General features: G+C 39.3%; 1 protein-coding gene across 1 annotated transcript in view; it reads left to right on the top strand.

Moving 5' to 3' along the window:
- Positions 1–8081: 8081 nt before the first annotated feature.
- The window catches only part of gabbr2 (gamma-aminobutyric acid (GABA) B receptor, 2), a 211634-nt gene continuing 202702 nt past the window's right edge, over positions 8082–17013 (top strand). Inside the window, exon 1 of the mRNA XM_035430498.1 lies at positions 8082–8393. Coding sequence (XP_035286389.1) covers positions 8082–8393 — 312 coding nt within the window. The remainder of the gene's footprint in view (positions 8394–17013) is intronic.

Below are 17013 nucleotides of genomic sequence, written 5' to 3' on the forward strand. Positions count from 1 at the left end.
TAGCAAACTGCACGTCATTCTCTATCCTCCCCAGCTCTCCTTCACTCCCTCTCTTTCTCGCCTCTGACCTATTTCCACACAGAGACTTCATTCTTATTTACAGAATAATCTTCCAGCCTTAATCTTCGAGCAAATAAAAGATAAGGTAGAGCTAGATTGAACTGTCAAAAGAGGTCAAACATTGATGTTATCGCTACTTGTCCTTTGGAGAAAGACAATAAAAGAGATATCTCTTTCCCCTCTCCGTTGTGCTACATGCGGTTATGATATTCGGGGGCAACATGCTATGCAGTGATAAGAAAGAGGTAAAATGAGACTTTATCTAAGTATGCAAACCATAATCTTCCTCTCTGATCCAAATACAACCTTGCGTGCTATTAGGAATCTAGTTATAGGCTTAGGTGGGAAGGAGGCCACTAGCCTGAAATGTAGCTTTTATCAGATAACTATCTTGACTGCAGAAATGGTAAGTGCCAATGACATTTTTTCCATCATCTTTTCCATAGCATTGTCTCAAATGAAATGTGCCACTCTCGTGCTCTGATTGAATAACACACATTAAAATGTATCCTGATATGGCCAATGGTTTTAAATAAATGCAATCTAGTTAAAATACTAGAGAAGTTTACCAGTGAAGAAAAACAGCCCCTGGATATTTTACATCCTAAAATGCAATTGCAAAAACATTTCTATACAATGACAATTAACAGACATTTCTTACGCAAAAAAAAACAAAAAAGAATTTGCAAAATTGTATGTCTCATGCCATACTGAGATCAAAACACACCGACACAAAACAAATCCATGACAACTGATATTTTGGTTGTAATATAGCCTAAATAAAAGGAAACTGTTATAAGTACAAAACTAATGGGATGTGGCAAGGGAAAGTTGTCAAAATTGTGGTTTTCATATTTTAAAATCAGGAAAGTTTGTTTAATGCACCTTCAAATCGACAACGTAAACAAGGCAATGCTTCAGGTTATGAATATTTCACTATGTATCTTTTCATATCTCAGTAGTTTTGGACAAACTTAAGACTTTGTCTCTTATCTTGCATCGTGCTTCTCCAAAAAGTCATTTTACTATCATTTAAATTGTTGGACAGTTATTATTTTGGTGGAGTCCTCATTTTCTTTTGAAATGAATGGCTTTCATATTTTCAGTGTGAGGAATAATAAAGCATTAAATAAACCTAAAATGTTACATTGTGTGTGTGTGTTTCTGAATAAAGTGTATATTGTTTAGTTTAGGCTCACACTCGATGAGTCCCTACCCTGGTTATTCGAACAAATATATTGCAAATAGATTCAATGTCTAAGTGAATTCATTTAATTACAGGATGCATCTTAAAGGATAACACATTTTAAAAAATTTAAATTATTCAATTTCAAAAATTGATCGACCATACTTACACTATTCCACGTGCATGAAAATGTACTGTTTACAGTGGTGTGTGACTCACCTTGATAAGATAATGTGGAAAATCTAAATTCTAAACCTGTTGCAATGGTTTATTATTCATAAATCTATTACATGCATGTTGTTGAGTCTCTTCACTTTGATGGCTGCCCATATTTCTTTCAACCAGAATACGCAAACTAAGAGCTGGGCTTAAATTATTTCTATTTTCTTAAAAAAAAAATATATATATATATATATATGAACAGGATTTTTTCCTACTGCACATACATTTTTTACAGAATGAAATATCCCTTCCTTAATCTAGAAGTGAGTTTTCAGTGCATACGTCATACCCGTCTCCTCAGTCGATGCAAATACAGTTCTGATATTTTAACACAATGCCCCACGTCCTCTCTTGCTCTTTAAATCTCTGGGGTGTGTGTCTAAAACTCCTTCACACACCGTGTGCCAGTAATTAAGTCACATCTGCTGTATTCTCATGGATGTTTTTCGTCAGCAAAAGTGCTATTGCAAACGGGTCTGTTGTTGTTTAGCCTATTTGGGAGCTACTCGAAGCACTGCGTCTTAGAATAGTATGTTAATTAAGCCATAACTATATCCTTTATTAATTTGATGAAAGCCCCAGCGTCTAGCTATCCAGTTTTTAAAAGGGTACTTAAAGATCCTTAATGATTTTATTATACAATTGCTTCTCCCAGCCCATTTAAAGTTTCTGGATGTGTCTGGGCCCAAGTTCCTGTGACTGTATTTCATGGGTCAGGCTATGCCTGGAATTCTAATAGCATGGACTATGTGGTTCTGTGGAACTGGTTTCTTGGGGAAACTCTTTCTTGGTGGGTCCATCAGACTTTTTTCCCTAAAAGGGAGAAAGACTGATGCGATAACTGGGAATGGACTCACGTAACTGTCAGGCCTTTGCACAAAGATGTCACCTGGTGCCTGGGATGATGGACATGGTAACCACTTTCAACTGCAAGCAGCCAGTACGTTATTCTGGATATGCCCTACTTGGTAACGGTTACATGTGATTTGCAAAGCCTAGGGCCTGTGTTTGAAATTCCAATGTCGTGATGCTTCTGTCCCAGAATCTGGGTATCATTGGCTGGAGGATCTTGTGCTGGCATTTCAGGGTAGACAGGCAAAAAGGTTCTGGTGTCAGACACATGCACTGCTAGGACGGTATCCCAGCGCACAGGATGTTAGAAGAGACATATGTACCATTGTGATCCACTTCTGGTGCAGCCCTGCTAGTGTTGCAAAAGTAGAACTGACTCCTGTGACACTGCAAAAGGCCTGTGCATTAGTATGAACGACAACACAGGTGTTAAGCTAAAGAATGTCCTTGAGAACTGGCTATAAAGCCATATAAATAGTTAGCCAACCAGTTAATTGTGTAATGGAGTGTGATAGCATGAAAAAATGTGTTATTCAATGTACTAAATTCACACTCCCCCAAAACAATGCCAAACCCACTTTGTAAGAATGCATGAAGAAGTCCCATGTAAATTATGTCTGTCAGTTTTAGACAATAACACAATAATTTTCAATTTTCAAAATAACATATAAGAAATAAATAGAGCATTCTTTTGACGTCATTGCACATCAAATATTCTGCTAAGGCGGCACGGTGGTGTAGCACTGTCGCCTCACAGCAAGAAGGTTGTGGGTTCAAATCTCGGCTTGGGGCCTTTCTGTGTGGAGTTTGCATGTTCTCCCCATGTCCGCGTGGGTTTTCTCCGGGTACTCCAGTTTCCACAGTCCAAAGACATGCAAAAGGCCGATTGCCCATAGGTACGAGCGCGTGAGTGAATAGATTACCAGACTATCCAGAGTACAGGGTCCTGCCTCTTGCCCAATGCATGCTGGGATAGGCTCCAGCACCCCCCGTGACCCTGCTCAGGATAAGCGGGTACAGATAATGGATGGATGGATGGATGTTGTCTGCTATATCAGTGCAGGGCATTACACTGTTGAGAAGAGGAATAAAAACAGTTTTAAGTGGAAATGCTCATTTTCTTCTCAGTCCCTTATCTTCATTCTTCAGGAGAATGTCAACATGCTGATATTGTACACCGCCAACATATACACAAAGACGAGATAGTGTGGGTTATTGACCCCATTAGTCCTTGCTAAAGATCCGTCCACTCTTACCAAGCACAAAAACATGGCATTCTGAAGAGCGTGTGGTATCAGTCCTTTCTTTCCACCATGTATACATAGATTAAATGGAGTTATGTGGCTCAAACAGCAATGACAGGACCCTTCAAGAGTATCATTTTTAAATATGGTTTATTTATGGTATCATTTTTAAATATGATATCGTTTTTAAATATGATATTGTTCCCATTTTAAAAAATGGGAACGATATGATATTACTACAGAGGTTATGTGCATTTTACAGTACACATTATTATCAGGCGTGTTAATGCATTGCGAAAGACTTGCAGTATAATGACAAATCATGCCCGAAATGGCATGCATGATCAGGTTTAAATGAACATGCTGCTGTGCATATCTATTGACCACCACAACGTCTGACACCTTTGCCAGCAAGTGACGCTGTGCGGTATAGGCATGCCCGCTAATAGAGAGAGCTCATCTGCATTTCTCTGTGGAGAACTCGCCAAGACTGCCTGAGCAATTTCCTGTTGAGCTGTGGGTCAAAGAGGGTTGCTCTGCACAATTATACGCACAGCGAGGCGAGCTCGGAGGAAACGGTGAATTATTTATTTTATTCAGAGTGATATTGCGGCCAATTATGCTTCACTTGCTCTTTACGATAGCGGGACAAACAGTAATAGAACGCGCGACTGGCTTTATCTGTCTAGAAAACCCCCTCAAATGTCATGATCAAAAGACATGTAGCGCAGCCACACAAATGATGTACGAAGTCACGACACATTTGATCCTGATATCTGGTCACAGCTTTTATTTAACTGCGCCAATTCACTGGAGCTCAGAGGCCTGGAACGCAGTTCTACATTTTCCACTGAGCCCAAAATATATACTGTTCCCATTATGAAGTGATCAGATCAGTTGGATAAAAGGCTACATGTACCCTGAAACTGTGCCTGATACAAAATGTGTTCAATCGGGCATTTGTTATGGTATTGTTATTATGGAATATCAATGTAGATGTACTGTAGCAGTTGTAATTCCCGCCTTTACAAGAATATGAATAACCGCTGTTAGTTGATCCTTAGTTGAAACCTGGACTGCATCAATAAAAATTCTGCAGTATATAAAAATACCCAGCAAACTGCTCTGAATATGAGTATCTGTCCAATTAGGAATAGCTGTACGCATGCATGATATGATGAATCGACACAATTAATCTATTCCCTGATAATCTGTCACACAGATTATTCAAGTTGTTTTCCTCTTTTGATTAGTGCAGTGAAAGTAATGTGAAGATACCTTTTGGTTTTTTCAATATGGAAAACAGATGGTATGAAAGCTTGACCTATTTTCAAATCTGTCATTCTTAGAGCTGACTCAAAGGTCTGCCAGTATTCTAATAATACATTAGACATTTTCAGTAGATTTAAGGGCTGCTTTGCATTTGTGGGGAAATAATTCAGTTGTACAGATAAACATGTACAATAAAGTATTTGTGGAATATGCTAGAAGCAAGAGTGGACTGCTCAGACTGTCTCATGATAATATACATGAGTTTAGCTATGGGATTTGGGTCTCATCAAGATTGCTTCATTACATGGAATGAACCTTTCATTAAAGACGTTTAATCTAATACGCACAGTTTCCCTAATTAGGAATTTGTAAAACTTCGTAAGACCATTTGAGTGTGAGTAGTTTATATTTATCTGAATAGAGATCTAACCTCCAGTTCCAGTTTTATGTGACTACTAAACCTTTTTGTTTAACCTATATTAACCCGTACTATCATGAACTGGAACACATGTACTTACAATCCAGAGAAAGAGATAACCTGTCTGCACAGTAGTGACAAAAAATACGCTTAGACAAATACATGCATCATAATGTAGTGAATAAGCTGAACATTTTTATGTTTAAAAAACAACTGACAGTCTTCAGCAGTGAAGCAGATAGATCTACCTTACCGCCAGTGTGTTCAATGAATATATAATAACAAACAACTGCTATTTCCCAAATTGGGATTACAGTCTAAAATAATAACAGGGCTTGCAAATCTTAAATTCCCAGATGCTGCACTATACTGTAATGGGTCCCCGTCTCAGAAGCAACGTCTGGGTGAACTCTTTCATCATATTGACCTCCTTTGTCCCTGTAAGGAACACTTTTTTTAACATTTTATTTTAAGTGAAGGTCAGCACTGTACAGCATTTGAGTACTGTGTCTCCACACTGTTTACCTTGATGCATTCCCCGGATATCCTTCATCTGCAGATTGTTTCATGACAGCCTCAAAAAAATAAAAAATAAAAAAATAAATATTAAAAAGTAGTCAGTGTAGTTCTCTCTGGAAAATGGCTTCATGGTCCTTTTTCAACATTTAATGATTTGTAGAAATGAAAAAAAACCCAATTCATGTTTCGCCATTCTATGTTTGAATATTAATGAAAACATCCATTATAACATTCCAGTATAACCATAATTACCCTCTCTGGAGGAAACTCTCACCGTAAAATATATGTAGACTGGGCTAGTCGCGATTTTTAAAAACCGAAAATGCGGTTGTTTACTGCCTGTCTACTGCATGGTAGTCAGACGGTCTGTAAGTTATAGTACTGCAGTCAAAAAGTATTTTTGTGATTAATGTAATTTAATTTATTTATGCATTTCCTTACAAGTGCATTTGCAAATTCAATGAACGATCGATGATCCACTAATAACATCACATCTGATCAGTTCGCAAGGTCTTATTTTCTGAAAAAATATATATTTGTATTGTTTATGATGCTACAGTTCCCCATAAAAACAGTGATAGGTGTTATTTAAAATGGTGGTCAAACTCCCATGAATTGGAAACTTCTGAGTGAGTCTACATAATTCCGGAAATACTAACAGTAAGATCGAAGTCTGTTTACGTTAATTCAGCACCACGGATAGCATGGACGCGCAAACCTTGCACGGCTGTTTTTGTCGCTTGCGGAACTTCATCAACAACGATCTGTATGAAATAGAAATCAAAAGAATTTGATCCATTGCATGAATGGACACGAAACAGTTACAACGCCAAATAGTCTACAGATAATTTAAATATTAGCCAAGTACACAGCTTGCAAATAAATAGGTTTGTGTGTGCCTCGGTAGACTGCTCTTCATAATCTAGTTGGTATGGTATTGCTAGGTGGCACTGTTTATTAGAAAAGCGATTTTATAAGAACGCCCACATTGCTGTTAGTCGAATAAAACATCCCTTTAGATAGCGTTTTCACTCTTTAAACGAAGCGCCTATGTTCTGTTGATGCGTTCGGTTTTATCAGATGAATTTTCTAAAATGTTCGAGCATATAGCCTATTCTGATGTGCTCTAGATTCAGCTACCTTTCTTTTGATTAATCATGAAAAATACTGAAACCAGTCAAAAGCAAGCGTGATTTCCACACGTTTTAATAATTTAATGTATGGGTGAAAAAAAACTGATACAAAGGATCAGAATGCAGTGTCGACAGACATCATATGATGTCACGACGCATTAGTAAATTAGAGCCTGTGTAACAGCAATGTTACATCATGGCTGTAATTTTACATTTATATTGTTTGATTTGTTTCCCATCGAATACGAATACGAAAAGTCTTGTCTGAAAACAGGGGACGACAATAAAATAACCTTTGCCTGTCGGTGGCTCGCGCTTGCACTAGAGCGGGTAACACCAGTCCCCTGAGTTTTTATGCCCTGCACAGCTCCCTCTCGCGCGCGCTCTGATCAGCAACGGCACTGAGTAAAGTGAGACCTTGCGCTGAAGCACTTCGGCATCCGCATCAGCAGCAACAGCAGCATCAGCGTCATTCTTGGAAGATACGGCCTCGATAAAAAAAATCGGCAAGGAGCTTCACTGCCAAATAGCGGTTTTGCTGTTTTGTTCGCTGTTCAATAATAGCCATTCGTTGCTCTCTGTTTCTCCAATACATCAAAAAGAACGGGGCGCTGGCAGGAATGAACAATATTTGTTCTGGTTTTCGTTTGATGGGAATACAATCGGATGGTGGATTTGCACCTATAACAACCGCCTCCCCAAGTGGCTGACTTTTTTTATCATCGTCGAGATAGTCTTTCAAAATTTATCTGCGGATCCCTCGTTGACTTTGGATTGTAATGTACTGCTGTGACTGTGCTGGTACGCTCTGGGGGGTGAAACGATGGATTGAGTTTGAGGGACATTAGCACGCAGTGTTCTGTGGATCAAAAAACCGGGAGAAAGCAGCTCAATCGCATAACTACATCTGTGACACAACCTCCTTCTTCAATACATCGGTGTTATTTTCTTAATTCTGGAGGGTGCCCGTGGAAAACCGTAGGGACGCGCCATTGAACGAAAACACTGGTACCTGCATAGAAAGACGCTGCGATTGATCTTTCGCGGACCTGCCGCTTTATCTTTCATATACTTTGTATACAATTTCCTTGGACCGGCTGTCCATCTGAAACAAACGATTTGCCATGCCAGGGCAGTGAAAGGGTGGATCTATTTCCTTGTCCTGTACTGATAGCATGGCTCCATCTCAGTGGAAATGCAGATCGGAGATGCTCGTGGTGTCGGGATGTCTGCTCTTGTTTATCTGGGGATTTCAACCTGTGTTGTCAAGGGGATGCAATTACAACGCCGGGCACAACCTGGACAACGCCTGGTATTCGAAAGACGGCGAAGATTTGCCCATTATGGTCCTGATGCCCATGAATGAATCAGCGCTTATGAGCAGCATCAGTCAAGGGATCGACCCCGCAGTCAACCTTGCCATTCAACACATACGAGAATCCAGGCTCTACCCCTTCTCCTTGATCCCAAAAATCTACGACACTGAGGTAACTCGCTAAGTCCCCGCTCATTAACGCGCCACCACTATGGTTTGTGGTCATGTCAACGTGACGTACAGAGTGCAGGAATGGTGTGCGTGTTTGAGCGCATCGCCTGCGGTGCAAGTACAGCGGCATTCATGTGGAAACCTCGGTCTTACGTAGTTAGCACAACGTTATTTAACTTCGTTTAAGTGTATACTTTGGCCAAGAATAACACACAAAGCCAGTAATGGTATCTTTTTGGAAATTATTTAAGCTGCATGGACCTTGAAACACCCGTTTTCGCAGAGTAGCTTTCAATTAGGCGACGCAGAATGTACACTGTAGCAATCTATGACATTATTAGGGACTTGCTGAGAAAGTGAATGTCCTATCAGTTACTGTAAGCTGACTTCACGGCCAGTAGGCTACTACGGCCGTTGTCTACTGTTTGTAATTTAACCCACTGTATGCATGTCCATCTAACAATCTGGAGTTATAGTATGTCATTTTCATAGCCTATAATCTGTAGCCTATGTCAGTTGCATATTGCCTGCATTGTTGTTGAAAGCTACATTCCTGTGGTGCAGGAGGGTGCAATCGAATAGCCAGTTTTATCGGGTTAATTTAGCCATATCCATTAAGCGGATAAATCTTCTAAAGCAAGTTTTAAATTAGATGCTGATGGTGTGTCACAGCAACGTATTATACAGCCTATATCATGTCTCATAGATCTTTACGGTCTACCGAATTTTAATCATTATTGCCCTGCTAATGGCATGGTTCGAGAGATACATAAAAAAGACTGTTTTCGAAACAGACAAATAATACATGTCAGTCACGATTCTCCTTGGCTATTTCGTAACACGAAGGATGTTGGTTTTCTGTATACCTGAAGATGGCAGTAATTTGTTGTCATAGGATTTGGCTGACCAGCAAGTGATGTGAAGGGCACCGCAATAAGGGTTCGACAGTGTATGTCGTTCTGTAAATTCTTCGGCATTAGTAAGGATAACTGTGACTGGCTGTGGGTCTTTAAACTTCCTGAACCCTGATTCATTTTTCACCACAGCAAAATGATCACGGACAGAATTCCGTCCTTCTGTGAGCTAATTGTATGTTTTCTTCTTCTTAGAAAATGGCAATATTTGGATTTTGAATTATAATTCCCACATCATTATTTTGCCTGTTGGCTACATATATTTTCACTGTGTAGCCTAATACTGTTAACTGTGTAACTAAGTGAAGTAGCTACATTTAATTAAATGTAAATGCCATAATGACTTCAAAATTAAATTGTCTTTGTTGGTCTGGTTCGATACACCATATAGGGCTACTGTTGCGGAAAGAAAACAGCGTCACCTGTTTGTTTCGTAAACATCACATTTCGTCGCAGAAAAAAAAAAAAAAGCTAAACGAAAAATTTCATTCATTTTGGTTATTTTAGTTCAGAGCGCAAATATGGAGATGCACTACTTCAATCGGTGCGGAATATCACACAGTATGTGCGTTTGTTAAGTTTCATAGTTTCTGATCGCTGTTGCGTAATACATTCATTTTGTAGGCCTACATGTGATGCACGTCGGTCTATTCGAACTTATGCTAGCATTTCTACATCGTGTTCTGGTTTCCGTTATTATATATACGTTTATCCCAGGCGTTACTTGGTAACACAAACGCAATCCTCGTGCACGTTAATATCTGGGGATTAAGTCGTATACAGTTTAAAACGTCTAAAAACGTGAGGGACAAGCTAATTGATTTGGAGTCAAAATGTTACATTCAGGTCACCATATCACCACTATATTCGTCCAAGTCTTGACCAACTGATACACAAATGATATATAATACGCGCGTTAACAAATATCCTTTGCTGTAGCGGCCTTGATACGGTATCAACTAGTTATCGTGCTGCAGCATCGCTATGTGGCATTCACACATGAACTGAATATTTGGCACTGAATGAATTAGGCCTACCCCACAGTGTACATGATATTGCATTTAAGCGATAATGTTATGTCAGTATTTGCAATACAAACTTTAATGTGGCAAAATTGAAATCACACACGCTTCACCAATATCAGAATGGGAGCTCCATAGCTCATTTGAAAAAATAAACGTCTTTGGTGCCCTGGTAACTTTCCTGATAGCAGTGGGCAAATAAACTGAACATTGCCAACGGGTTAAATGTCAACTTTCTGTGGCTAAATTATTTGTAATTTAATAACTTAAATAGGCTACAGCTACCATCTTTACACAAACTCAGAGGACTAATTTGACAAATAATTATATGCACATTTACTCAACCTGTTCACTTGGTTGTTTTTACTTTCTCCAGAAGCTAAAATGTCATCTTAATAGACTTTTTAAAATATTCCATCATTCAGTTGTTTTAATCTGTTTATTTAGGATATATAAGGCCTGTAATCAAGAATTTAGCATGTTTAAGTTATTAAACGAGAAAGACATTAAGCAATTAAAAATAAAAATTGATTTTAAGAGTTGTGTGTTGAACCTCTTTTTCACTCTGAAAGTAGGAGTAAGTCTACTGAAATTGCAATAAATACATTTTTGAGGTGAAACATGTGGCTACGCTCCACGGATTACTGTTTTGTAACTGTAATTTAATTTGTTGCTTGATGAATGCGCGTTCTTGGTGGCTACACATTCATCAGTTAACAAATTATAGCAAATATAGCAATAATAGTGGAGCTGAACTTGACTAAGAACAAAAGCATAAGACTTTATGAGAAATAAATGTTAATTAAGAGATAAAATGAATCATGTACCATAATCAAACAAGACTAAAGTACTGAAATTGTCTGTACAACACATTGCTTCTCAAATATAGCATTTATTTTATGGCAGAACATGCATTAATATTCCCATTGGCTACACAAAGTAACATTTTTGAGACATTAAGACGGTTTTGACTAAATACACTTCCCCACACTTATATATATTCACTTGTTTTTCTAACTAACTCTAAAATGTTGACAGGGGGTACTCCTGCCCTGTCATAAAAGCAGAAGAAATGCTAACGGGTTTCTCTTTTTGGGGTTTATTTTTAAGTACTCCTCTTCTAAAACTGCCGCACTAATTGTTTTAGTATATTGAAGATTATCATTGTAACTGATAGCGGATTCAATGTTTACGCATCACATAGATAAACATATTTCTATTTTTTTTTGCCCCTAAATTAATAGCATGATCATTAAAGGACATATGGATACAATACGATTTAACAATTTTAACTGGATTGCATTTGAATCATGAGGAAAATTTTAAATACAAACAAATGAATTGTTGAACGAATGGAAAATATTTGTTTGTAATGTTACTTAAACATATTGGGCCCCTAATACTAAAACGTAGACAGCAGTAGATGCACAATGTAAATGAACATTATGATGATGACAGATTAATTTTGATGATGATAAATAATTTATACAGAATTTACATTTTGTTAAGTGTAAACATTCAGTACTTGCAAGCAGTTTCTCACGGATGAAATGGATCAATGTGACATTAAAGGATTATTCCAATTAGCTTCCTTGGTCTTATAACAAAAACGATGAGTCCTCTGGTCAGGGATGACCTCTCCCAAAATCAATTCACATACGAGATACATGCCTCTCCTCAGTTCCGGGCCTTCCCCTGAGCTACTCTCCCTGTCATTTAGTCAATTAGCGCTGTTGGGACTGACGGGAGCCCCAGCGTGCATCCGTGTCCGAGCGCACGGGTAGCTGAGCAGGCACGGGTACGAACCTGCTGGGTTACTTAAAAAGTTATCGCCGCCTCACACACAGTAAACAATGCGCGGCGGTGGGGACGTGCGTGCCGGGATTTACCGCGGCAGATGTAAGTAATCAGCCCGAAGCGGCTCTTTATCCCTTTATCCCTCTCAGTGGATTCCCCCGGAGGGAAAGGCCTCCCCCCTGCCCCCCTGCACCCCCCGCCCCCCCTCCCCCCTTCGTCAGATGGGCTGGGTGTGACCAGATCAGGCGTGGGAAGATGCCTGGAGGGGGCAGCGTGGTCCAGAAGAGAGCGTGCCTGTGTGGTTGAGAGATGTGGGGGGTCTCTCTGTCTCTCTCTCTCTCTCTCTCGAGCCGGGCGGGTTACTGGAGCGATGGAGGGCAGGATGCTGGCCCGTGAAGGTGATGCTGGAGGCCGTCTGTTTGTGCCACGTCCGCTGGGTTCCCTTCGGGTACTCCCTTGGTGGCAGTTCTGGCTGCAGAAACCTCACCGCTGATGTCCTGCTTGTTGTCCAGTTAAATCTGCGCCCCCTGAATGAGCAACTTTGAGGTCTCTGAGACCAAATTTTACCTGGAAGGCATTCAGGTTTCCCATTTCCTGTTTCTTTGACTTCCGTGTGTTGTGAAAGGCTGTTTTTCAGTTTGCTCAATGGAAAGACCAGACATTAAGCATTGGGGCATGTCTAGAGTGTCCATGTGATTTGATTCAAACTGTCCTGAAATTGAGAACCAAGCTTCACTGGGCTCCTCATTGATATTGTAATGATCCACACATACAGGGCTCAGTATGGATGGCTTCCATTTTCAGGTTGGGGGACAGAACACGCACAGTCCTGTTCCTTTCATTATAAATAGATATGCCACATGTTTTGACATGGTCAATAAAATGCTGAGGGCAGCTGCCAAAATGTGTGTCTGTTCCATGATTATGTATTTATAAAAAAAGAAAATACTGAAATATTGTAGCGAGTACACTACTGGAAGTCAAGTTGTGGACATTATCATATCAGCCTACATGTTGTGTATCACTTGACAAAGGTAGGAGGGGCCTAATATATATGGTGATATATTTGGACACTGGGTTGATGAACAACAGGAACATGTCTAGTACCTCTGTTAGATGAAAGTAGCACATCTCAGTAATTTGTGCTCTGACAGAAACAAACCTCTGGGAATTGCTGCTCTGAAGTAGTTTTTTATTTGCTACCCAACTGGGGGCTGTACATATCCAGTTTGAACAGTCTGAATTGTCCACCCTGCCAATTCAGAAGAACTGGGGCATCTTCTGAAACATATGCTGCCCAACAGCTGCTACGTTTTCCAACGCAGAGCTTAGCTAAGCTAGCACAGAGTGGCGTCAGAGGAAGACCTTTCATCTGAGGCTTTTACATGCGGAGATGAAACACAGACCAGCATACACTGCAGTCCTCTAGGGTCTGAAAAAACACATTTGGAGGTCAATGTCCACAGTACATATGAAGTACATAAAGGTTAAAAAAGAAAGAAGGACAGCCAAAATGCTCTTGCCAAGAATGCAAAAAGTCAATCAGAAAAAAGTTGAAATGGAAAAAAGTCAAGGAAAGGGTTTAGTGAATAGATAATAAAAATAAAGAAGCATATGATAATGGGTTTATTGCACAGCCCTAAATAACCACTTTGTTGCAAGATTTACCAGGGAGATTATCCTTACTCTATTCTATGTACTCTACTCAGGAGTTTAAATTATTCTAACAGTATTGATTTCTCACTGCACATCTTGCGGTATATTGAGATAAGGGATGAAGAAGTACAAAAATGTGTATTAAAAAAACCTTAGCATTAGGTACCACCAGCATACATTTGTACCAAAATAATAGATAATTAATAAACTGACAGGTATTTTCATGCAATATCTTAAACTGGACAATGCTGATTCATGAAACTACAGATGATGAGATAACATAATGCAAGATAAGATAAGATAGCTAACATGCTTTTGATGTGAGAGGACACATGCCTCCTGGACGTCTTTGGTTTGGTGTGAACCAGGCCTATGATATCATATAGGCCTATTTAGACTTCCCAAAGACATTGGATAACCACCACACGAGCCTCATTGTAAAAACTGAATCAGTAGGAGTTCATTCAAAGTGGGTTTGAAATTGGTGCGAAATAAAGCACAGGGGGTAAGCGCAGGACACTTTTGTTCAGGCAAGGTCTCATGGGAAGACGGGTATAGTATAAATAAAAAAGTATCTGCTTTTCCTTATTCGCACAAATGAATTTGATGCTAAAAATTGAACTATTTTTCAGTGCAAAAAATCTGAAAAGATGCATGTGATATAGGGCAAAAAGTTCTGAGGACAAATCAAAGGAGGCTATGTTGATGTTACACGATGTACAATGTCTTGGTCAGGCCACAGAGTATTTTGTGCAGGTTGGGGAACCGCACTATATACAGGCTTTTGTAAAAGTAAAGAAGCATAGCTGCAAAGCAGAAGCAAAAATAGTTTTTTGGTTTGAAAAACAAAAGGTATGACATTTCATATACTTAATTAATAAATTAATTGGCTGCCCCAAACCTGAATTGGACCTTACTGGAAGTAGCTAAGAGATTGAATTTCCCTGAATTCTGACATACATGTATGGTACAGCATTTTCATTCTGATAGGTGACGTGCATATGCGCAATCCCCATATGTCAAACTAGAAATAATGAGATTGAGTCATGCGGCTTGTAATGTACGGCCTCCCACGTACAGTTAGCGTCGTGCACTGAAATACAATGGCTATAGCCCAATAGCATCTCTTTCTAAGATGCCATTCAGGGCATTGTAAATATGTGTTAAGGAGGACACTTGTTAGCGCTGGATTTATGTGTGGCTCACTCTCTGTGAAATTCTGGGCTGGTTTCTACCCACAGCATAAATAATAGTCATTGATGTGAAATCCATACCATAAACTCATGACTCGCCTCGGCGCCCTATTTTTCTGTAGTGCTGCTCTGAGGGAATTATGAAATAAGACAAGAGTGAGATGTCGCTGATAGAGGAGAGGGGGGATTTCCACCCCTTTATTAGCCCAGAAAAATGATAGGACGTGATTTATTTCTCATGTCCGCTGCCATAATTCAGCGGCACGTATGTGCTCTCGTGGAAAGATGAAATCTGAAGATGGATGTTTGACGCTGAAGCCACACGCAGGCGTGCATTTTGAATCATTTTCAGGCAATATTGAGGAGGTAATTCCCTCAGGCTGTGTTAGGCCATACAATTAAATATACAAGGAAAAATACACATCACACGTAATGATCTGCTACAACATTTTCCACCCTTCCGGAAACGGGAAGCCCTTGAAACAGTGTTAAAAAAAAGAAAGATTAATGGTTCTTCTCCTGAGTATATGATAGTTCTTCGCATTTTTCCCCCTCCAATATTTTTTGTGTTCACTGTCAGATCGTCTTAGTCTTCTGCTCAAGTTCAATTTCTGGCTCATGATCAGTACATATTATTGGAACCATGTGCAAAAAAAAGGAACCAAGCGCATTCAAATTGTGTTCCTCTCTCACGCTCAATTTGGAGTGCGCAGAGATGACATCTGTATTTGCTCAACCAACAAAATTATATGTATCTGTATTTGGACAGAAAGCTGCAAACGGGTGCGTCTTAAACAGGAAGCTACATTCACCAGCGAAATTGCAGTTCTACAGCTTTGCAGTTGTCGCCCTTTCAAAGCACCGATCACTGACATATCATTAATCATGAAGTATAATAAAACACCATTTCTTTTTAAGTTGTATTTTTAAAACTACACCAAACTAGATGTTCTAAATGAATTTCCAGGCCGATGAAATGCAGTCACATTATAATAGTCTGAGTGAGCTACTCTAGTGCTTGTTCTACCCACACCAAACACTACAGGTACTGTAGGTGTAGGTAGCTCTGCTGAATCTCCCCCATCTTCAACTATGTCCTCTTTTTGGTTAACAGTCAGAATAAAATATATCGGACTGTTGCTAGCTGGCTGGCTAGTTTGTCAAGCGATATTCTTGATGCATGTGGATGGTTCAAGACAGGAGTGTAGCAAAACTCTATTAACCTTAGAGTAGCTATCCTCTGCCTCCTGTGTTTTTGGTTGCATTCATTGACTGATATTGGTCAAAAACATGTCTGTGTAACTGAACCGGCAGAATTTGTGCAGGTTGACTGTTGTGTTCAAGTCGAATGACAAAATTACAAAAAGTATTTCTAATCTTCAAAAAGTTTTGTAAAGTTGACTTACACAAAATATAATTTTCATTTGAGTCATCTGGCTGTCATCCTTTGCTATAAATATCTTTTTATATAAAATTAAAAACTAATAACCAAAAAATCTGGATCTGATGACCATACTGCAGTTGACTCTAATATGGCCTGAATAATATGAAACAATTACGATACGCATTTACCCTATTCATTTTTCAATTTTTTTTAAATTAAAGTACACTTCAGTTTATTTTAATATTTTATGTTATACATGCCATACATGCCTGGATTAAAGATTAAGGCTAAACATTCCCTGAACATTGTTTTAATAAGTCAACCACACGAAACAATAGATTTGCTGTGTTTACATTTACGTTTAACTGATTAGTGTCTCATTGTTCCGAGCCTATCTGGTTAAAAACAGATGGGCTCGAAACAATGAGACACTCAACAGTCATTGTGACATTAGCCAGCTAGCGGGCGGTTACTGAGGTGGACAGACTCCACTTTGCTAAGGCTATCATTAACCTGCGCTGCTGTCAGTTGGTGCTATGTGTTGTTGCATGGTATGGAGGGGTCATCTTTTTACGACTTTCCTCTTTCAGAGAGTAAGCTTCTTAAGCTACTTAAGTTGACATTTGGAGCAAAATTCACTCATCCTGCTTCGACC

Source organism: Anguilla anguilla, chromosome 8 (assembly GCF_013347855.1).
Source record: "Anguilla anguilla isolate fAngAng1 chromosome 8, fAngAng1.pri, whole genome shotgun sequence".
In the NCBI taxonomy this organism is placed as follows: domain Eukaryota; kingdom Metazoa; phylum Chordata; class Actinopteri; order Anguilliformes; family Anguillidae; genus Anguilla; species Anguilla anguilla.